Raw genomic sequence first — 24992 nt, 5'->3', positions numbered from 1 at the left:
GATGATTGATGAAGTCCATTCACTCATGGAAGGCTGCAAAGCCACTGAGCACCACTGACAACTTAACAGCACAGATATTTATATAATGTGCTCTGTGGAAAAAATATTAAGAGCAATTACATGTTTAACCATGTATGTTTTACCAATCTGTGGTGAGGAGAGTAAAGGTTTTTAGACTGTTATAATGTCGAAGACATCTGTGAAAATAAGGAAGCAGTTTCTTTGTTCCCAGAAAGGAACTCGCGTGGCGAGGAGACAAAAGAAACCTGCTGCAAGATATTATTTCCGTTGTAAGTAATCCAAAAAACAGGATGTCGCACTTTGTATACGATTCAATCATTGTGTCTTGGACGAGTAGGCTAACCATTGGGTTCCCAGCACTGCGCTGCAAACTTAGCTGGACTATATGTCATTTTTAAAGACTATTTATCCACTATTTTAGGTAGGGTAAAATGTTGTCGTTGCTTCTACTGTGCCCCATTTTTGTTGCGTGTGAAGTACACTCTCCTCCAACGGCAACTGTTTGCTCTGAAAAGGCTTGCTTCACTTGGTATAGTCAGGGACTTTCGTTTCAAAAGACTGCAGAGAAGTGTAAGGACCTCGGAGGCGACGTAGCCACTATTCGAGATAAAACTGAACTAAGTGATGTGGAATTCGTTGTCTCACAGCTCAGCGAAAAAGACATCAAGTTTTGGATCGGACTTCAGCTACAAAAGGGTAACTGCACCCTGTCCATGTTAAATTTAAAAGGTTTTAAATGGATTTCAGGAGCAGAGGATTCCCAGTATTCGAACTGGGAAAAAGATCCAGAGACCACGTGCACTGCAGAACGTTGTGTTGTAGTTCAGAGATCACCCAGCATTGACCTTAAGTGGATTGACACGTCTTGCAAAACAAAACATTTTTACCTGTGTCGCTTTTATTTCAGAGGAATGTGTCCAACTCTATCGGCGATGAGACCGTCAACTGTAAGTTACACTGTCCCCTTTTCGACCTCTCCTTTTAATCAAGACAGTGGCTTTCTTCGTTGGCCCCATGGGACATACGCTGAGGTATTATGTGATTCCAGTCAGTCTGCTTATACGTTTTGTCAAGAGAAAGACGGTGTTTTTGCATGGACACCCCCGGGTCCGTTCTGCAATGATCGGAAAACAAGCTGTGAGAACGGGAGAAGAGGATGTGAACATTTTTGTGTTGCAGATGAAACAGGAGTTCACTGTGGGTGCAATGACGGGTACCAACTGGGTGATGATGGAATCTCATGCATCCTTAAAAATGAATGTCTGTCTGCACCATGTAAATACAACTGCCTCACTAAATCATCGGGATTCGTGTGTCTCTGCCCAGATGGATTCCAATTGGCAGCCGATCAGATCAGCTGTGATGATGTCGATGAGTGTACGGTGGCAGATCCATGCGGTGAGCACATATGCCGTAACACCAATGGAGGTTACACCTGTCAGTGTAGAGAGGGCTTTATCTCAGCGGATGGACAGTGTCAAGATGTCGACGAGTGTACGGAATCAAGATGCCAGCAAGGTTGCCTGAACTCTTTAGGGTCCTTCTCCTGTTACTGTTCCGCAGGGTTCAAGTCATCGGACGGGGGTTTGTCATGTGTTGACATTGACGAATGTCTCGATCTGAAGACAAATCGTTGTGAAGATGAATGCAGAAATACTGTGGGGAGTTATATGTGCTCTTGCAGACCAAATTTTAAATTGGCGGATAATGGAATAACTTGCATCCCAGACAAATCTGGAGTTTCCAGTGAGCATATGCCACCATACCCCAAGGTCACACAGAGTCCATTTCAAGTGCCACAGGTTACAACCGACCCAGTGGTTACTTCCTCACCTACCTCTATTTCCAAAAGTTCATCCAACCACTCCATTACGCACGCGCCATTTGGAGATCTTAGCAACAGCAGTGACTCTGTATATAAAGCGCCAGTCATTAATTCGTGGGTGCTGGTCTGTGTTTTAGCATCAGTCATACCGCTAATCATGTTAATTTTTCTGACTGCTGTCATTGTCATTTACCGTTGTAATCGTTCTAAGAGCCATAAGAAGAAGCCAAGCCCAACGGCAGACAGTTATTGTTGGGTGTCCTCAGGTCTTGGACCAACGCCAGAGAAAATACATGAAATGACATGAATGTTCAACAGCAACACGTTGATTTAGGGACAGTGTACTGTGTACATGTGTTTGGTAATGTAAGTGTGAAAAACATAAGTGTTTAGCCTTGATTCTTTGGTGTGGCTGTGCACCTGCCCTCAATGCACAAGAATGCGCTTTGAATTAAAACTACCGAGTTTTTTTTGTTACTGCAACTCTTGTACTTATTTATACCACAAACATGTTGATGATATTCTGGAATTCTTATAAGGTGTATCTTTGACATAAACACTGAATAAAACAGAGTCTCTAGGCTAATTAATTAATTACTTATGATTCAAGTCATTAATTAGTAGCATATTTCAGTGGAACGTAATGTTCAAGTCAGTATAAATTATTATTAAATATTAATTTCATGGTCTAAGAACAGTTAAATCCTTTCGCCATTGGGAAATCTTCATATCCCGTTCTGCTCTGACAAATACAAACGTGTTTCCTTCCTCTACAGGCCTTATCTCAGGAAGTGTCAGGGATGGTTCACACAGCGCTCTTGCTCGATTCATAGCAAGCTACTGGCAGGTCGTGGTCGATTGCTTGTATCAAGCAGAACAACTCTATCCACGAATAATGGAATTATTTTGTTTTTCGGTTAGGCTTGCTTTTTTCATTGCGTTGCTTTTTTCGAGCGATGGTGTACAACGAAAATGCATTTGTAACAATGATGTGTGCAACGCTGCTTTTAAGTTTTCTTCCAATTTCCAGACATCTAACCAACTATGCCAAAATATGGGAGGCCAACTGATAACAGTGTCATCGAAAGCTGTGAGTGATCTTGTTAGTGACTTGCTCATGGATATGCGCGGGGATTTCTGGATAGGTCTGCGTCATCCCGATTTATGTATGTCAAGTGATGATATGCCTTTGAGAGGGTACATCTGGACATCTGGCTCGCAAACCAAGGAGTTTTCTAATTGGAGAAGCGAAGAGGGGGAGTGCGGTCCAAATTGTGTGTCTATCTCTGCTGACCTAACATGGATTGAGAAACCATGTATTGTCCAAAGCGATGGGTTATTGTGTGAAAATGTCCCAAAAGACGTATGCTTTGACTTTTTAGATTTCGAGGAACCAACATTGAGTATCTTTTACAATGACACCGATGGCTGTTCTTCACAACTGTGTGAACATCAGTGCGTTGGGGAAGCAAATGGATTTAGGTGTTCGTGTTGGGGGAACTTTGAAATCGATAAGGAAGATCAAACGCTATGTAAACAAACGTGTAAGTCAGAAAGCTGCGCTGCAGAGTGCGCGGGCACAAGCTCCTGCACATGCCCGAAAGGTTACATAGTGCAAGACGACATGGCAACCCAAAAAAAATGTTTGGATATCAATGAATGTGAACAATATGGTTGTGAACATGATCACTATTGTTTTAACACGCTCGGTGATTACGAGTGTTCATGCAGAGATGGTTTCAGACTTGTGGGCAAGGATAAATGCGAGTTTGATGAGAGTAGGCCTATTGACTTGCCAGCTAATAGTGACATTCACACACCGTCGGTAAATTACACTACGGGCCCTGCCTCTGCAGGAGCCCCAGGCAAGGTCGTTGGTATCGTACTTTTCATCTTGGCGGGCACTGTCGCAGTTATGTTTTTTGTACGTTACTGGAAACAAAAAATGGACGAGCCCAACATCAGTTCAACATCTGATGGAGATTGTATGCAAAGCAGTTATAGCTGAAGAGTCTTGTTAGCACCTTTGCGTAAGAGGTTCTACAACAGCTGTGTAACAACTCATCTGACTACACAGGGTCATGAGCTCATTCTTATATTTTTCATGTTTATTTAATTTCTCTTTTGTTGTTCTTTATATCTCATTTTATTCACTCCTCACGCCTTTGATGTGTTGGTCCATATGTATTTTCCAAAAGACTTGCATTGCTGGATTTCAGTGCATTGGTGGAGAATTATTCTGTCAAAGATCTTTTCAGGATTTCTATTGAGCACGGGTCTACTGTCTTAAATATTATCCATCAGTTTAGGTGAATCATCGTCAAATACTGAATATACAGTATTTATGTTGTGTTTGTTATATTTTATATATCCAACTAAGAAGGTAACCTTACCAGAGCATTACTCTAATGCCACATTAGAGCGATTAGTGTCCTCCTTGAACGTTGGTACATTCAGGAAAGGCAGTGCCTTAAATTTTAAATGTCTGACTATATGCAAAATATGTTCAATTGAAAACAGTGTGAGACGGAAAGTAGCCAAGTGTGTACAGTACATGGCATGGCCTTCAAATCCTGGATTGACACGTTTCAGATTTTTTAATGGTTATTTTTCAGAGAAATGTATGTATTTTGATCTGTTTAAAACTTGTGATTAGGTGACCATGGCAGTTGCTCTACATTGGTCATGTAATTATAATATTTGCTTGGGAGTTACTGGTTTGCAGACGTGTTTTGTTGTTATAATTATGATACATTGAGTAAAATATGATGTATGAAAATGAACACTTTAACTGAATAGTAATGTATTGAAGAAATTTTGATGAGCTATTCCTCAGACTTAAGTCAGTACAGTAGGTCAATAAAGTACAGTGCAGTGTAACCTGATGTTGTGTTTACTGAATGTCAAATCATACGTGCAGCCTTAATAAAGCCTCTGCATGATTTCTGGGTTAACAAAAATACAAAACCAAAATTCCAACCTAATGTCACCTGCCTTGCTAATAGAGGCGAACTTGATCATGTGGATTGATCAGAAAGCACCGATGGAGGTATAGTATTCTCATACAATGATACCACATAACATTTTCTCTCATTGCTCCATGTCTTCAGACAGCAGCTACACTGTTAGACTTTTTATTGTATTTTTACAGTAACTCAGTTGCCAGTGAGTTACTGTAAGTAGTCTTCTACAGTAGCCTACAGTAGATGTGTTTTCCGGTAATTGATACCCTTACCGCAATTGTGGTGTACAGTAGAGACCCTTACCACAATTGTAGTGTACAGTATGATGCCCTTACCGCAATTTGTGTGTACAGTAAGATCCCTTACCGCAATTTTATTGTGCAGTTTGATGGCTTTACTTTAGTTTTATTTTACAGTAAATAATACACTTACCGCAAATTTCCAGTTGCGGTAAATGATTCAATATAAATCATTTAATAAATCCCATGACATTTATAGATAATATATAAGTGTTTTATTACTCTTTACCATTAGAAATGACACACATTAGCTTTTTCAAAAATACTTTTACAGTAAGTCAATTGACCACAACAAAAGAAAACAGACATATGCCCATATCATCCCCCAATCAGATATTGTCTTATTAATTAGCAATTATGTACTAAATCTTCATGTTACTGTATGAGGTATTTAAATAGTTAACAATCTTTAACACCACTGTAAATTTCATAAGTTGACAATCAATTGTGGAAAGGTTTGACTTCTATACCCACCCTGTGAATAAATTAGTGTTTACAGTAACAGAAACAGAAACAATGACAAAGTTTGCTATGTTGATTTGGCTTGTAATACAGGCACAGAGCTTACAACGTCCATAGTAGACTTGTCTTCAATCCTGGCCCACTGGTATTGGCACGTTGCTGACAGTTGATATGTGGAGAAAGAGAAGGAAAACATATGAGATGGTCATGGATTTATCTAATTTTAATTGCTGACAGCTGACAACCTGTGTACAGTAATGGGACAAAATGCAGACATGTTGGTCACCATATTTACAAAAAACTCAGTTGTGCACATTTCACGAGAGCCAGGTTTTAGAAATGAGACGCAAAGACTGTCCAGTATATTCACGGTTTGTTTTAGTCCGGCAGCCAAATGCCATAATTTAGGTGAACCTGGTTTTGTCGGTTAAAGTTTCTTTTTTTTTTGCAGAATCTAGTAGACTAGGGGTACCTCTTTAAGATTTAAGAGGGTGCTCGGTGATATCCCTTGGGCAATTTCGTATATTTAAGCCTTTCCTGTCCAATGTGTTGACTATAAGGCGGATATATGGATCCTCTCTCACTCTGAGAACAAAATCTCCACCTCACAAGCATCTACATACAACACACTTTTCAGTCTTATACCTAACCATGTTTAGAAGGTTTTTTGCAGAGGGGTTTGTTGATATATTATTCTTAGCCTGATATACATGACATTTTATTCCAAAAAACATGGCGAAAATTGATTTTTTAAAGGCTGGTATAGTATTTTCTGATTTACTGAATAACTAAATGAGATATCCTTAATTCCCTCTCTAAAATACTTGTAATCTCTTATGTCAACAAAATTAAAAGAAACAAATTGAAACTGGCTTTATCCAATGTTCAGATTTGATCTTTTTAAGTTTATGCAAATCAGCGCATATTTAATTACATCATACCTCATTTGCATATTCAAACATTAAATTTCAGAAAACTTGTTATACATTTATTTTTCATATTGATCTAAGTAATCAACTGGTGAAGTTTCATATGATATCTGCTTGTTATTTTTTTTACACTATTCACCTGTAGTAATATCTGCCTCATAGTTAACACATTGGACAAGAAAGGCTTAATATATGAAATTGCCCAAGGGATATCACCGGGCACCCTCTTAAATCTTACAGAGGTACCCCTAGTCTACTAGATTCTGCAAAAAAAAAAAAACTTTATCCGACAAAAGCAGGTCTGACCCCATGGCTCCCTGACTATTTTCCTTGTAAGTAGGCTAAATATGGATTGCTCATACAGTCCTCATGTGAAGTAGTTTATGCAGTTGTTACTCACCTCTGTCGATGCTGACTGTTGATATTCAAGACTGGACCATGAGCTCTTTGTGGGATACAGTCAGGCTTCAGGCCCAGACTCTACTGCTGGGTGCATTCTTCCCATCACTCTCAGTTCACAACTTTTCCAGTCGCTGTTCCCCATGTAAAACAATGAAAAATACATAGAAAACAATTAAATGTAGGCTACATTTGTAAGTGCACATATTTTAATGTGTAATGTGACAGTGGCCAATCTAACATGGGATAATAAGACTATTACAATTATAACAAGATAACATGTGCATGATGTATTGGTAAACTAGGCCTACCACAAGTAAATCACATTATCCAAAAGGCTAAATAGGCAGTGGGTTTCCATTCAGCTCATATGCATATTATACATTTACATGCCTGTTCATGAAAATGTGCCACTAAAATATGCAATATCTGCGTGTTTCTATCCAGTGTTACAAATTGACATTATTCAAATTTTAACTTGGGATCAAAACGAAATGTTAGTTAATTAACAATAGCCTAACAACTAAACGTAACCAACCATTCTAGGGGCGCTTCCCAAAACCAAAGTTAGCAACTTTGTCGGTTGCAATGCAATTTCCCATTGCCAACCGTCTACATGCAATTTCCCATTGCCAACCAACTAAGTTGCTAACAGGGTAGCAACAATGGTTTTGAGAAATGCACCCCAGAATGGTTTCAGACTACGTTAACAGAGAGGGTTAAAGTAATCAAGGATCTTTGATGTTACTATAAAACATGATGACCCACTCAGATATCCATTGGTCGTCATATACTTCAATCCATTATTATTAAATGACAAAATCATTATTATGATACAGTAAGCCTATACTGATGTTATCTTAATTGCTCTTTTCCATTTTCTTCTCGCCCCCCTGTTGGCTAATTTGATTACAAATTATTTGGTTAACTTGGTCCGTTGTCTAAACTCTACTCTCTATTACAAGGAATAATCTCTATCTGGTGACAGTTGTGATGCATTTAGCAGATCAAACTTGAACACCAGATGTTGTTTCGTGTAATTAAGCAGAAGCTAATCAAACAATTGGGCAGATACAGTACCTACTCTACTAACGCTGATGAGGAAGATGCCATTTGCTTTACGGGCTACAGAACAGCTGGTGCACTCAGCACAACACTTGTTCCAGGCCTCAGGTTCCGTTCTCAGGCTGGACTCCCTTTCCAGCATCCCAGCCGGCTACATCCGCACTTGAAGGATGTCAGGATGCCAGTGAGTCACACCCTTCAGGTTAGAAACTTCAGAGAGGAGAGGAGACTCAGCCTTGGCCTGTGTTCAGTGTTCAGGGGCAGGGGCAGGGCCTTCCTGATGAAGAGCACAGGAAACTCCCACCATGCCCTCCCAGAGTCCCAACGACATTCCTGATCTCTGAGCAACACACACGCATGCATGCACACACACACACACACACGTGCAAGAAAGTGCACTCCCATGCATCACACCTTTCTCTCTCATCTCTCTCACACACACACACACACACACATTCCCCAGATTAAAAGTATACTGTACATCTCTCTCTCTCTCTCTCTCTCTCTCACACACACACACACACACACACACACACACACACACACACACACACACACACACACACACACACACACACAGACCTAAGTGTGAAACTAATGCTGACAGACTTGAGTAAAAAAAAATATTAAGTTAAAATAAATTATGCAATGTACTGCATTAATGTATTGCAATAAAGAAGATATGTAAAATAAAAATAAGAGCACTGATTGGGGCATTGCATAGGCTAAATAAGATCACATTAACTTGTCAGTTGTTAATTGCCTATGGATACCCATTAATTTACAGAAAAGCAGAACTTTCATAGGCCTATGCCTAGTCATTTTAGGTGAAACACATCAGACGCTCTTGCAGTCACAATGTCTGATGTTCCCATAAAGTATAGCACCCAAGAGTGACAGAATTGTGTGTGTGCGTGCGTGTGTGTTCGCGCGCGCGTGCGCCCGTGCTCGTGCAAAACTACAAAGGCTTTGTGAGGAGGACTTTAGCTACTTTTAGCTGAATAGCGGCGCTACGCAACGTGTGATAAGCACTCATCTGCAGCCCACTAGTCGTTGATTTCAGTGGTTCAACCTTGCTTTGGTGAGGGGTGGAGCACGGATGCAGTATTGTGGGGATGACGCATTTTCCTTCGGCCGATAGAGTATGAAATTATATCATTGCTTCCCGTATACTGGTTCCAAAGGTCTTGTAGATGTTTCGCGTTCAAACTTGAATTACTATAAAAACAGAGCTGTAAATATGCCCGGGATCACTCCGTCGCGTATATGGGAGCTCCAAGCTTGCGGAATTCCGAGCTCTTCTGCCAGATATCACCGCCTTCGTTATGTTTTAACTTGAATTTAGGCGGATTCTATACATGGTGAAATATGTATCATCATGTCAGTATGCCAAAAGAACCGTTTTTATTTCGATGCAACCTTCTCCGAATACAGTTTTGTTTGGTCGCAGCTATTCTTCTACATGAAGTGTTGACAGCTTCAGACGTAACCGTAGGTAAGGCTCTTTGGCTGTGCTATTCCAGGGTGTAGGGTAGGCAGGTTACAGATTGAAGACGATAATCGATGGGGTGCTCGACAATAAGCAAAATATGCATGCTGCAGCCTATGCCATTGCATTACGTTGTTAATCGTGTGATTTACCTGGGACAGTGATTGTGGTTATGGTGAATGATGTGATCTCTATCCGCAAATCAAGACAGTGCTGAGAGTGTGTTGTTTGAAGGGTTGGAAGGTCTTGCACTGGCACTATCAATGGTCTCAAACAAGAGCTTGCCCACAGTATCAGAAATAGGCCTGCTAGTTCAGACAATCTGATAAAAGTAACATATATTAAGTGTCCTTTCTATAAGATAACCCTAAATGTAACCATAAACAAATACACAGAATAACACTGATAACCTTAATACATTGACCAGCGTCAGCAGAATTTTTATTACCTATGTAGGTCAGCATATTACAGACATCTTAGAACAGTGGCAAAGCAGAAAAGGAATTGCAAAGGGACGTGGTTAAATAAAATTAAATTGCAGCATAAAATAGGCCCTACTTCATCAATATTTCAGAAAGGGGAAGCTGCCATTCCTGAGACCCGTTATATACAGTGTACTGTAGTGGGATTTCACTTTGAAGTATATGTTGTAATTAATTAAGGGCTAAGGTTCAAAGGCTCAGGTGTAAGAAAAGGCTGCTGGGCCCTAGGGGTCTCTCTTCTCTCACTTGATAAATTAGCCACCTCAAACTGTGTGCTGCGCATTCAACATTATTTTGAAAACATGCTTGGCTCAATCTGTGACAAATGAATAGGTCACTTGAAAACCCCATGACAGACAACCTGACAGGGTGCTGACCTTTGGTCAGAGTGCTGTGCGTTGCTTTACTTGTAAAAGAAAGCACATCATGGTAGATGGGTTAGAAAAGGTTTTCATGACTTCAGACTTAATTAACTTTCCCCCTGTCACGTCACCCTGTGAAAAAGACCTAAAGCACCAAATAAACCATAACCACTTCAATCAAATACAATATAATTTTTAAAAAGGAACTTAAATAAAGAAAAATTGTATTGAAAGTAATCACATCAAAAATACTTAAAGAGAGGGTATTATACAGTTGATGGATTTGACAGCAGGCCATACTGATTTGAAAAAAAAATATGTGTTTCTAATCTCCATGTTGAAATCTCAATACTGTCTGCATCCCTGAGAAGGTTGTTCCAGTGATAGGGTGCAAGGAAGACCTCTCCCTGGTCAGCTGACGAAGAGTACAGCTGAATGTTGAACAGGTTTTCAACAATAAAATACTGGCAATAAAAGCTCATTTCGAGGTGAAATAGCAAGCACAAGTATTCTGACCTGAAGAGGAAGACCTGCTTCAGAGCTTTAACACAGCAGGTGCATCAACTCGGTTACAGCATAGTGAGAAGCCAAGAAGGCCATATGTGAACCTTGAGTATAAAATCAAATAATCCACTTGACCAGCTCTGCCTTAAAATTCATTCAAGTGTATTTTGCACTGACTGAACTCAAGTGAATAATTCAAGTCATTTTCACAGAGAAAATAAGGCATTGCAAAAATCAATGCAAAAAGATGTGTCAGCTTGTTTAAGAGACTCACATTAGTGTTATTGCCAAGTTGATAAAAAGAGCCTGCACCAACCATGTGACTGAAAAGCACGTATATTCATGATAGGGTAGTATTACATATTTTACTTTTATAATTAGTTTAAATTAACATGTTACCCGAAGTGTGTGTTTTGTGTGTTCTGTAGGTCAGCAGTTCTGTGGGGACCCTGGCTTCATTGAACATGGCAGCCGGACGCCAAGTTCAGGTGTATTCTATCTTAATGCAGTGGCCAGGTACCGCTGCATGGACGGGTTCCGACTCAAGGGACCAGCGAAGATTGTTTGCGCCCGATTCAATAATGGATCAGTTGGCTGGAGACCAAGCCATAGACCAGTGTGTCTACAAGAAGGTCGGTGCATATCATATGATTTCCCCCCTCTACTAATGCGATTTAAATGAGGTAAGCTATTTTAAGCGGCATTGGTTCCTGACTGTCCTTTTCTTCCTTTTTCTTCCATAGATTGTCTTCCTCCCTATATAGAAGATGCAAATGTGTCCAATCACACCTACAGACCTGGAGACATCCTAAGTGTTAGCTGCCATGAGGGCTTTCAGATTCGCTACCCTGATATGGACAACATGGTGTCTATCTGTCAGGATGACGGGTTGTGGGATAATCAACCCACTTGTCAAGGTGTTTCTATTTCCAACGACAAATCCATTTCATCCCTCCAGAATGTGTCTGTACATTCTACATATTCAACATCTAAGAGGTGACATCAGGCAGAGGATTTTACATCTTAACATCTCAATCTCTCTTCCTCGCAGGCTGCTTGCGTCCACTGATCAACCCACATAGCTACATGAACCTGTCAGAAACACAGTTTTCTGTTCCGGTTGGAACTGTGGTGCAATACCACTGTTTCCCTGGTTACAAACTAGAGGGTGCAGAGATTATGGAATGCATGTATAACCTCATCTGGTCGAGTACACCACCCAGATGCCTTGACGTGGAGGGTAAGAGTGTGTGTGTGTGTGGGTGTGTGTGTGGGTGTGGGTGTGGTGTGTGTGTGTGTGTGTGTGTGTGTGTGTGTGTGTGTGTGTGTGTGTGTGTGTGTGTGTGTGTGTGTGTGTGTGTGTGTGTGTGTTGTTTGTTTTTGTTTAGTTTTAAAGCATTGTTGTACAAACTTCAATAGTCAATAAAAAATACCAACAAAAAACAATGATAGCCTAGACTATAACACACAGACTAACATTTCTGATCTGTTGTCAAAATGTGTAGGGTTAAGATGGTGTAGGTAGGTTAACATTAAAGTATTTAAATAAATCCACAAAAAAAAAAAAAAATCATTCACAACTAATAGAACAGATGTCAAAATAATATTTGTTCTACGCTTTCTAAATGTGTTGAATTCTTCTCCTCCGTGGCAGTGTGTCCGCTGCCCCCTATGCTTGAGCACGGAGATTACATGTGTCATCCACAACCTTGTGATCGGTACATCCACGGGACAGTGGTGGAGTTCTACTGTGACCCCGGCTACTCCCTAGCAAATGATTACAAGTACATAACGTGTCAATACGGAGAGTGGTTTCCTCACCTGCATGTCCATTGCATTAAGACAGGTACGGGAACACTGTACACTTCTCCTGTTGGAAAAGGCAACACAATCTCCATTAATTAATATGTCATTAAAATATCATACATTATTATTTGATTTATGCAAGACATTACTGGGTATTACTGTAGCCTGTTTTAGAAAGTACAACTGTTTTTCCCCCCCCCCCTGCTGTAGAACCTACCTGGCCTGGCTTTCAGGACAGCCTGCTGACCAAGTGGCGTGTGGGGGCGTTCACGGCCTCTGGTGTTCTGCTGGCTCTGCTCCTGGTGATGATCGTAAAGGTGACGCAGTTCCAGTGCAAGCCTCAGTGGAGCCTACGGTAAGGAATGACTATACTTCCACTATGGGCGCCTCTCATTTGTCTTTTTATCCATCCTCCCTTCCTTCCTTCTTCAGTCCTCCGGCTTGTTCCCACTGATCTATAACGAACACTGGATAGACTATCCCATTGTTGCCGCCCCTGCATTCTTTATCTAGATCAGTGGGAATGAGGACCGAGGCTAGATAAAAATACTAATGAGAGGCACCCTATGTTTGGTGCTTCATTGGCAAGCCAAATATCATTTACAGTAACACTGGCCTTATACTCTTATCTGAATAGGGATCAAGACCAGGATCTCAGAGACCAGAACATTGTGGTAGTGGATGGTGTCCCAGTGCTGCTTCCTACCTATGAGGAGGCAGTAGGCAGCGCAGCCCTCCCTCCACCCCAGAGGATTGCGCCCCCCGTCAGCCTGGAGGACATACTGCAGGCGGAGGAGCCCCAGCCGCCTGAGTACCCGGGACACAGCGAGACTCCGAGCAGAGCTCCCATAGACACCAGTGAATGTGAGACCTACGAGAGCTTTTCAGACAACTCCGAATGTGTCCAGAGCACCCAGGCGTCATCGTCCAATGCTGGCGGAATGAATAACCCCTCAGAGAGAACCAACATGGTCTCCTCAATAGAGGAGACGGCCTCCACTAGCCCCAGTGTTGATATTGCAGATGGTAAGTTCTGTTACCTACCATCCCATGGCTACTCAAATTAAGCCTACCTTACACTGACAGACTTTGACAAGATTTGGGAAAGATTCTTGAAAGATTGTAGTCTTTTGAGTAAAGCTTAAATGAGGGGCATTAGTTAAAAGACTACAATCTTTCAAGAATCTTTCCCAAATCTTGTCAGAGTCTGTCGGTGTAAGGTAGGCTTTACATGTAGTTCACCAGAAAATATGGATTTCCCAGTGCATCTGTATATTGTGCCTGCCATAAAAAAATTCAAGGTTAAAGTACTTACATTAGGCCAAACTAATTTACATGTAAATCTGTGTAACTGCCTCACTGACTCTTCTTGACACTAATGTTCTGAAATTGTATGTGTTGCATTCAGATGAATATTGTTCCGGTACAGTTGCTTTATTTAATACACCCTAGAGAATAATTTTCATAAAATTTGCATAATTTGAAGAAATATTAAGACAACTTCTACAAAAGCATTTATCATGTTTGAGCATTTTTTTTACAGGTTTTTCCAAGCTTTACAGAGCGACCACCTACATTCTGTGATGTTTGTTCTTACCAGTTTTCCTCTTTCCAGAAATTCCTCTGGTAGAAGATGGAACCGATGAGAGCTGATGCCCAGATGACTCTAAACGGACTTTTAATTGTTACATTTCTAATGCCGTAATTACAGGACTCACAAGGCAAATGTATTGGTTTACCACACAAGACTGTTCCCTCTTTCTGGCAATACATTTTGTGGCGTTATCACAAAAGTGCACAATGGAACGCAAAGTAAAAAGTTATGTATCAAAGAGAAATTAGCAATAAAACAACCTCAAGTTCAAATTTTGACTTGTTGAACACCTTGGATCAATTCCCTATACTGTTTAGTCAGTCATTAAACTTTCTTGTAATGTATGCAACGCGACAGATTACCTTTAAATCAGTGTAATATATAACTTTATTACATTTAAAATTATAATGGACAGCATTTCATCTACATTCTCCTTTCAAATAATTCTGGATTGAACAAGACATCAGGTGCAAAAAAACATGACTCATTAAGAAATTTAAATGACGGATGGGAAACAGCATGGCAGCCATTAACTGCATGCATGCGTAACTGAAAAGACCACGAAGCAATGCGGACAGGCTGTTCTAATGTGGGACATATTGGTAAATCCTGGCAATCACTTGAGACAATGCGTGACTCCACATGAGATTGAGATGGTTTTGATCCAAGTGGGTCTGGCTATACGTGATTAAACAAAAACAGATTTTTGTTTCTACATTAACAATGTAAAATTAAAATAATGCTATTATAAGTTGTGCAATTACTCAATGCACTGTTACAAAAGTGTCTTAAATAGTTTCCAAAAATGTCCAGAGGATAAACACCTGAATGTCAGAGATGGTTTCAAACAACTAATTGCATTGCAGACAAAGCTACTTACAACAAAAAAAAAAACCTCACAGTATAAGAGGTTTAAAAATGTGAAGGAAAAACATGCTTCAATCTTTAAGGTTTATGAACACAGTAACAGTTGGGTGTAACACTTTCAAACAAGAAAAAACGATGGGCCAACAACTGAAGATATGAAGCTAAAACTAGGCTGCAGCACTGGCATCATGGATATGGATGGACACACTGTCATTCGTTTTGCCCCTCTTCCAAAGTTCCAAGCATTTCCATACACAGTATCTTGGAACGAATACCCAGCAGTCTTTATACAATTGTTAAAAAAATTAATTTCAAACTTCTGATACAAAAGATAATGTTGGGTCCTCTTGCTACTGGAATTCTGCTTCATAAAGAAGCTGGTGGAACTTCAATTTGACCGCACACTTCTTCTCATAGGGTAGCTTCTTCAGGTGGGGAAGGAGACTCAAGAGAAACATCTCGTCCTCATTGCCTTCTTGTCCATTGAGTTCCCACCTCTTCTGACCAGACCACAGCGCACTGCTGACTGGGAAGTTGGGAGGTGTTTCTGCATCCCTCAGGTCTCCTCTCATCTTTTGGCTGACATGCCCCGTGTTGTTATTCATTTCCTTGTCGTCATCTCTGTCATCGTCGGGTTCCACAACTGAGAAATTGGACATGGAGGAGCGGGACTGAATGAACGGTGTGAGGAAAGCCATCTGGTCAGTGTATTTCCATTTCCGACTACTGTTGCCCATGGCGTGGCGTCTCTGCTCCTTGATAAACTGGTCCCGCAGGCTTTTCCATTTCCTCCGACAGTCTTCCTCTGTAATTATTAGGAACAGGACATAAGGGAAAATAGCAACAGGAGATTTCCCCTAAAAGACTGAAAGATAAGCAAAAATGCTAATGATCATGAAGGCTACATCAAAGATCGTATAGTTACTAAGATGAATCATAAAGGGGTTTTTCAATGGAACAAAATAGCAGCACTTCCTGCCTCCTAAATCGTCTCGCTTTATAAACCGTACATCCTTTAAGGGTCAATAGAGCAGCAAGAAGACATTTCAAGAAAACAAACACCTTGTAATAGGCTACCCTAGCTTGACGTTGGATCTGGACGAGAGCTAACTGCCTTCACGATACAACACAAGGGCCTGTGAAGAGCCCCTGCACATATTACCGTTATGGTAAAATAAATTGTTTGTCTGCTGTGACTGACAAACAAACGTGTAATAGATCTGGATCTGCTGCAGTTAGTAAGAAGCTAACAACGTTCTGGACAGGGCTAACATAACGTTAATGTTACCTGGAAGCTCCGTTTGTAGACTAACAGACCTCCATGCGTCAGCTTTCTTGCTAAAATCTTTGTAAGAACTTAGAGTTGAATTGTAAAGCTCCGGATACACAGACACCGCGTAAATCAGTCTTTCCTCCATAACAAAAGAACAAAAGGTTTAAATTATGTTCGCTTTCAAATAACGAAAACAAACACTTGCTATTTTACGTACACTGAAGCTTGCGGAAGCTATGTTTCTTCTGTTGGTAAAAATGAAGGTTAGAATGTGTAAAGTTAACACTCTGGTGACACCTGGAGGGCGGGAGTTATACTGTAAATGGTCTCATTGTATGTCATTCAATCAGAAAATAAAAATCAGTGCACTGAAATGAGGCATGTCAGAACTTCAAAGGCATTTCCACCATAAAGCGCTCTTTAAACTCATGTTTTCTCATAATATGGTTTTGGAGATGGAATGTGAAATAAAAAGTCAGTTGCCAATAATAACATGACAACTTCTAAATCTTACTGACAGTGGAAGTGGGCCTACTTTAATTGTTCATGCAAGCAAATGAGGACACTTACAATTTTTTTCTGAAACCAATCACTGAATTTCATGTGCTTACATTGAATGAAGAAAATGAAAAAAAAGACACAGATCACAAATCAAGATGAGAGGAAATTGCATGCATGATCACTTTAATGTAGCCTATGCTTTCCTGCAGAATTTGCTTTTCACTCATCATAAAATACTGATGTACAATCTATTCATCTGTCCTTTAAGTCACAAGGCAGGTTCTGTCGTTTGTTTCTGAGATTATTTTTAAGATGTTTTCTTAAGTCTTGGGTCACTCTTAATTAAACTTGTGTCACTCTTAGTTCAAATGTACCAAGGTTCCTAACAGTATAGGCCTATTCTAAATAGATTTTTTGGGGGGCTCGTCTCACGCATAAGGACCCAAGCTCATCAATCAACCAACAGTGTTCTCTCTTCACGTTTTTAAGAGCTTAGCGTGCACAAGCCATAGAGCAGAAAGGGCTCTACTGTAAGTGTAAGGGCACTGCAGTACTCTTTAGTGACACTGGAGAGCACATGGACCCAAAAATACAACATATGTAGAGCAACTGAGTGTCTATGCATAGACATGACTGCATTGTCATCTTAGATGCATTTAGATTATATATATATATATATATATATATATATATATATATATATATATATATACACACACACACACACACACATATACAGTGGGGAGAATAAGTATTTGTTCCCCATGCTAAAGTTGACTAAAAAGAGGAATACAAAATCATCTGATCAAAAATGAGTAAAAATTCAACCACTAATGACGCACATTTTCTTTGTGATTGAAGAATGTATCATAAATAAATAAAATAAATGTTCCCCCTTTAGCATGGGGTCAAATACTTATTCTCCCCAAGGTATATATATACTGTATATACAGTATACTGTATGTATGTATGTATGTATGTATGTATGTAATTGCAGACACGTCATTCACAGACATGTCTTGTATTAACTGTAGAGAGTCAACATATTGAATGCATCTCTGTAAATGTTTTGGATCAGAATATGACATCTAACAAGTGAAGTCGTCACAACAGACCAGTTAAGTTCCCTGTTAGTCTCTGGGATGTGAAGAGATGTGATTGGGGGATGGGTGTGGGTGAAACTGACAGCAGGAATTTCAAACTGTTTTCCCATCGATTCACTTTGCAAATCTCCACTCCTTGCCTAACAATATGGACAAGCTGCTTGTCCTCAACAAACCCTTTGCAATATCTGCTGCATGGCAAGTTGCAACCTGGCTCAGTAAGTGACAGTGGATTAAATCTTTTGGCTTTCTATCTCTATCTGCACAGAGCTGACATGCCCACCATATGGTTATCAAGGTTTCCCTTCCTCCAGCCCAGTGTTCAAAAGCTCACCCCTGCACTGGCCAGCAACGGGTAATGACCATCACTGTAAGCCCTGCCCACCATAAACACCTTACAAAACCTTTTCCTAATCTTTTACCTTTGAGGACTTCTAGACAAGATATAATAGGATGTACGAGCCAGGTCTTCTAGAAATAAAAAAAAAAGCAGTCTTAAAATGAATGTGTTGGAAACAACAAACTGTGCTTTATCTGGACACAGATGTGTTAATAAACAACGGAAGTTATGCTATTTTCAACACGTATTGTGTAACAAATAACAAAAGCAACATGTTGGAAGCAGCACAAACTGTGTTGTCCCTATTTGGACACAGGTTGTGTTGTTTTCAACACATTTGTTTTAAGAGTGACCACAACAGCACAGGATCCAGATGCTCCACCATCATTCCATTCTCCAAGAGACAGACTGAATGACTACCTGCCTCTCACTTTGATGCCTTCGGACATGAAATCCTTTGATCAGCCCCCAAAGAAAGTAGTAGGACACCTGCTGATCCCCCTGCAGTTTACCCTACTGGGCAGCTAGCTCAGTGATGGCAGGAGGGAGTAGTGAAGGCACATGGGAAAAACATTAACACTCTACCCACACAGGACTGGTACTCTTCAGGAGCCAGGATATGGGCAAGGAAAATCAATTCACATCCTCACACATGATGAATTTGCATCTCTGCAGATGCTACAGAATCCCACCAGTAGCTGCAAGCAGCCCAGCTTGTATCAATTTTAATCATGGTCATTGTCAGCATCTGGTAACTACCGCAGAAAGTATAGCCCTACACCGCTCCAATTACATCAAGTTCAAGTTCAACTGTTCTTCAGGTTGACATACATTTGAACCTAAACTATTCAGATCGCCACCACGTGGCCATACCATGCCATTACACCACTAAGCGAAATACATAAACGCCTCCGGAATCCCAACAGAATTACGGATCACTCCCAAAATTTAATCGTTTCTTCCTTGGGTCATTTCTGACCTTCCCTAAATTGAATTTCATCGAAATCCATCCATTTCTTTTTGAGTTATCTTGCTAACAAACAAACAAACAGACAGACAGACAGACAGACAGACAGACAGACAGACAGACAGACAGACAGACGCCGGTCCCCGATGAAAACATAACCTCCTTGGCGGAGGTAATAAGGAGGGGTAAATAGACAGTGGAGGGGGGGGCTTAAATAAGGGGAGTTGAAACAGGATTGTAAAGTACCACACATAGCCAAACTATAAATAAATACATAAATAATAGTAAATAAATCACTAATTGTGGGGTGGAATGGGCATTGATTAAGTCAGAAGGGAGGTGCAGGCTTATATGGGCGCCTGGGGGTCCTTATACCGGTAGTTTGTCACTGTACTGCCAACTCTGCTGTGGTAGCAGTGATTTAGGTGCTGGAGTGTTAAATTATGTAAAAAAATATTTTGTTTCTTATTACACTGGGGGTTAGCATGTGTTAACAAGCAAATGTTTGTGTTAATTTTGCGTGGGGGTGCAGAAGCTGACTGAGCCGCGGTGGGCCATTGTTTACCTGAGAGACGTGTGTGGGCGAGTTATGGCAGAGTATTGCCAAACTACTTCTGTGTGTAACAACAAGGCATGATACCAAACGCAGCAGTTGTTTTACACTGTTGAACATAATACCTAAGCCTCCCATTAGTGTGTAGTGTGCTCTGCAGCGCCTTTGCCAATGGTTTGGTACTGTGCTCAAGTGTTTATCTATCTGGTGACCATCAAACAACACCTTCATCAATAAAGATTTTTACCTTTCTAGAACCTGTTTGTACATTTTATTGGGACATAGTTTCCTCTGTTTCCTCGTTGGTGGAAGGAGTTGTCCAGTGGTCTGCGTTCCTGTCATATCAAGACATATCTGTTCAGCATGTACTTAATTAATTAAGTGGTTCTGATGAGTTATGGTTAGTGTAATATGTTAATTTCGAACTACTGTATTGTTTTATTTATAATTGGCTTTGGGCAAATCATATAATCATAACCATAACCATATGTGACCATAACTCTGGTTATGATATCATTCTGAAATACAACCTTGGGCAGTACACAAATATCCCGCCACTGTGTCTGTGTCTTTGTGTCTACAGCCTTCCTGCTGGGAATCCACAGGGGCCTTTCATCCTTGTAAAAGTGTCACTACATTGGCCATAGTGTATTGCTCGTTTCTTTTTCCATTTTGAATTGGACCGTGATGTTGAAGACGAACAATAAAAAAGATTACAGAGCCGGTTTACACAAAGGTCAGCGTGGCAAGACACCATGTACACGTTTGGACGCATTTAGTGTCTCTTCAACTAACAGCTATTTCATGGTAGGTCACAACAGCATAGTCCAGGTTATTAACCAATCAGCCCTACAAGTAAATTCAGACACATTGTCCATTTTTTTTTATGTAACTCTAATCAATAAAGGCACAGTCTCATAGTTTACTGTTGTTTATGGCAAGCAGCATTATCACAGGAAATACCGGTAAACCATTATATCACCACATTATTCCTGTCACAACCTCATTATTTTCTTTCCTCTTTGTTGCAAAAAGAATATCTAATTTCCAAATGAATAGAGAAATACACACACATACTATTTTACAATTAACACCGTTATTGTTTGAATGTCCTCTATTTACCACGATAATACACACATACTCACTCACTCACATGCACATACACACACACAAATGCACACACAGGCACAGACACACACACACACTGTCACACATTTTAAAAATCTAGAATCTTTGCAATCTGCAATATGACCGTTGCAATATGGCATTTTGTCTGTAACAAACTTGCTGTAACAGACTTGTCTTAGGTCAGTGCACACATGTTTGTAAAGACACATACACACACACACACACTCTCACAAACACACGCCCACAGACCTCGTACAAATGTAGACGGGGGGGGGGGGGGGGGGTGCATGACCTTTACATAACGGCAGAAGTACGATACACATGTGAATTTGGGTGTCACCAAGGTACAATTAGTCTGGTGAGTGTGTGTAGACACTGTGGGTGGTGAACATCTCCTGTAATGTCTGCAGGCTGTGTGTAGATTTATAGATGTGTTCGGTTGTGTGGCAGCATTCAGCGAGCCATAGTTTGAGGATGCGGTGACCTGCATTTACTTAACGACCTTAACGACCTTTGCAAGGAATTACACGAGTAGGGGGTGGCAGGTGCTTAAATCATGCAGCAGTCACATTATATGCCAATGTTTTGAATGATGTCGGTACGATATTTGGTGCCAGCGTCAATTCTTCCAAACCAGTTATTAATCTGTCAATCTGACACCTCTGTTTTGGTTCCTTTGCGCCCCTAAAAGGGCCAAAACTAAGGGGAAATGTTACCTCTGTGAATTGCAGGTGAAATGACACTCAACGTTACATAACTCTCTCTGACTTAACGATAGAACCTGTAGGCTATCTGTATCTCAATTTAGACATATGACAGTCACATTCTGGTAAATGAATGAACCCATCATGTCTTTCTCTGAGAGATGAACTGGCATGATGTAAGCCTGAACCTTGGTACCATCTCAAAAGCCCTGGGAAGAGTAGGCATCAACCGTTCTGAACACGTTTAATTGTCTCATCAACAGCATTAACATTTTGTTAGCCATAACACTGTCATACCATGCGTGCTCCTAGCTCCCTAGCTCTCCTAGCTATCAGCTCCCAAATGCAGAAACACGTTTGATTATGATTTACATGGGTGCTCATGCCAAAACTCTCTTGTTCAGATTTGTGTTGAGATTTTAGGCCAGTAGAGGAATCCTTGTCAATTCTATTTTCCTGATCTACATCCAGTATGCTGATATAAGAGAACTAGAAAGAGGACACACGTTTAAAGTACAACTAACACGACGCCTGTGCTTTAACACTCAAGTCAATACGTACACCTAAACGTGCATTTTTTAAATTAAATCTTATCTTGCAACAATGTATTCAAAACTATCCGAATGAGGCAACATATAAACACAACTTATAATCATCCGATGAGTCTGAATGTTCATACCTCTTGCATCTGTGGCCAAACATGTCAACTCAATATGGCGTAACTTCGATCTGTGGCCAAACATGTCAACTCAATATGGCGTAACTTCGATCTGTGGCCAAATATGTCAATTCAATATGGCCCAACTTTATGGTTATGGTTATGGTTATGGTTATTTAGCAGACGCCTTTGTCCAAAGCGACATACAAATAAATAACAATACAAATTAAATAACAGTGAACAATTACAAAATAGGGAGAATAGCAATATTATCAATAAAACAATAATTTAAGCACTAATCTAATGAGAAATAAAACAATGAAATGAGAATAGCAATCAAATAAGTCACTCAGTTAATTATATAATAACAACAACTATAGCAAGGTATGGCTAAATTTAAGGACAATAGCAGAATAAATGTCAAATTCTAACAATGGACAAATTATAACAAAACAATACTATTAAACAAACCATAACACATAACTTTACTGTGGCCAAACATGTTAACTCAATATGGCTCAACTTTACCTCCTGATCTGTGGCCAAACATGTAAATTCAATATGGCCTAACTTTACTATGGCCAAACATGTTACCTCAATATGGCCTAACTTCGATCTGTGGCCAAACATGTCAACTCAATATGGCTGAACTTTACCTCCCGATCTGTGGCCAAACATGTCAACTCAATATGGCCTAACTTTACCTCTTTCGTCTGTGGCCTAACATGTCAACTCGATATGGCCTAACTTTACAATCCACAGCTAAGTCTCCTTGACTCACAGCATTAAATGTGCATTCAGACACTGTGTTGCACTGAAGGAACAAGTGTAGAATGTTGAGGCCCTTTTCTTTAACGTTAGCTCTTGGTCCTGGGGGCGCTGTGGTCAGTTGTGCTGTGCCATATTCGGGTCCTTGTGCCCTTGGGAACTATTCTGGAGATCCAGACCCAAATCTACATGAGACCCAACTCGAGGGGCAGCACAAAGCATGCTTTTGAAAATATCACCGCACGCAATTGGATAACACTACAACCGATGTGTACTGACTGATTCCAGACTTCAACACAATTGGATAACACTACGACCGATGTGTACTGACTGATTCCAGACTTCAACACAATTGGATAACATACGACCGATGTTGGCTGACTGATTTCGAACTTCGACTTCACAGCGCTGTCGTCATCTGTTTAGATCACCCCTGTAAATAGGCTAACCCTAACCCTACTGTATCAGAAATGTACTCAAAAGGTCACAGCTGCACTTGTCCAGTGGTCCCGGTACAAGCTAACCACCAAACCTATGGAGAGCCACAGAATGTGGGTTTAAAGCAGCCCAAAACAGCTCTACTATACTAACTGCATTTTATTGCTTCAAATTCATGGCACACTGACATTATACGGAGAAAGAAGTCACTGACATTGCCAATGTACTGTATATGGCCAGAATGCTTGATAATGCACTGTGTAAGGGCGTTGATTAGGTGGAAACTTCGGCACTCTCTTCTTGAATTTCCCCTTGGGGATCAATAAAGTATCTATCTATCTATCTATCTATCTATCTATCTATCTATCTATAGGATCATAGCCCTTTTAGTTGGTTTCTGATTCTGATTAACTGGGTACCATAAGCGCTAAATGGTGTTCTATTGCTGCAATCATGTTTCTCATGGTATTTCTTTAGGTGATATATGGGACGACCCCTTGAGCAGTGCTGCAGGGGAACCACAGAACTGACACCATGTGCTCCAGTTGGATGATCATGTTCATTTGCCTACCGACTTGCCTCAAGTTCCCAAGATGGGAACGTGCCAGAATATTGCCTAGCAACACTGTTCAGAAAGGTGCCTTGTGTGTCATCAGCTTTTGAGGACACACTCATCAAAGTGTGTGTGTGTGTGTGTGTGTGTGCGTGTGTGCGTGTGTGCGTGCGTGCGTGCGTGCGTGCGTGCGTGCGTGCGTGCGGGTATATGAGCAACTTACACGTTACCCAGCACTGGATTCTCTTCCTGAATCTCAATATTGTGTATTGTGTGTCTGGGCAAACAACTAAATGACTAAGTCAGCACCAGTCAGAGGCTACATTCATTGTTGTGCACTTTTATGATGTCATCGCATCACCAAAAGTGTTTGTTTTACCAAAAATATTTAGCAGTACTTTTAAACTAATACTACAAAAATGCACACCTATAAAGTATATATTTTTATTTTTTTTTATTTATGTATTTATTTTAAATACAGTACTGTGCTGTACTGCCCATCCATGGTCATTCATACAGGCTGGTTTCATGTATGCAGCATCTCCGTCCAATTGCATGCGATCTACGTGCGCCATCTGCTGGCGTGGGACAAATAAATGGTATTACATGCGCAGTTTCTATCTGTATATCCTATTGAGTAATTTTAAATACATTCATTTTTGTGGCTTTTTTTCAATCTTTTTTTCTATCTTTCGTTTTTGGTTCTATCTCTATTGTTCTCTCTCAGTAACACTGACTACGCTGTGTGAAAGTGAATAGATTTCGCGGCATGCTCTCTTTAACGGGCTGTCAATAGGCTACTGTCATGCTGAAGTTATCCGCGGTGTTTGCTCGGTCTACTTCTGCCTGCACGAGCCACTCATGCACGCACGCACACATATATACGCGCACCACTCACTATACACACCCCCTGTCAAACACACACACACACACACACAC

General features: G+C 40.5%; 3 protein-coding genes across 3 annotated transcripts; all 3 read left to right on the top strand.

Annotated features, from left to right (window-relative positions):
• Positions 1–605: 605 nt before the first annotated feature.
• On the top strand, positions 606–2441 carry LOC134067757 (complement component C1q receptor). The gene is made up of 2 exons (XM_062523184.1): positions 606–717; positions 929–2441. The coding sequence occupies exon 2, from the start codon at positions 933–935 to the stop codon at positions 2151–2153; it is 1221 nt and encodes a 406-aa protein (XP_062379168.1). The 5' UTR covers positions 606–717; positions 929–932; the 3' UTR covers positions 2154–2441.
• Positions 2442–2574: 133 nt separating this feature from the next.
• Positions 2575–4770, top strand: LOC134067758 (thrombomodulin). The gene has a single exon (XM_062523185.1). The coding sequence runs from the start codon at positions 2742–2744 to the stop codon at positions 3852–3854; it is 1113 nt and encodes a 370-aa protein (XP_062379169.1). The 5' UTR covers positions 2575–2741; the 3' UTR covers positions 3855–4770.
• A 4235-nt stretch (positions 4771–9005) lies between these two features.
• On the top strand, positions 9006–14498 carry susd4 (sushi domain containing 4). Its single transcript, XM_062523491.1, has 8 exons — positions 9006–9458; positions 11229–11432; positions 11544–11717; positions 11852–12040; positions 12455–12646; positions 12817–12961; positions 13244–13632; positions 14222–14498. Exons 1-8 carry the CDS (start codon positions 9332–9334, stop codon positions 14257–14259), a joined length of 1458 nt encoding a protein of 485 aa, XP_062379475.1. The 5' UTR covers positions 9006–9331; the 3' UTR covers positions 14260–14498.
• The last annotated feature ends 10494 nt before the right edge of the window (positions 14499–24992 follow it).

Source organism: Sardina pilchardus, chromosome 20 (genome assembly GCF_963854185.1).
Source record: "Sardina pilchardus chromosome 20, fSarPil1.1, whole genome shotgun sequence".
Lineage (NCBI taxonomy): Eukaryota > Metazoa > Chordata > Actinopteri > Clupeiformes > Clupeidae > Sardina > Sardina pilchardus.
Note: the sequence above shows the minus strand (reverse complement) of the source record. Positions and strands in the feature narration are given on the sequence as shown.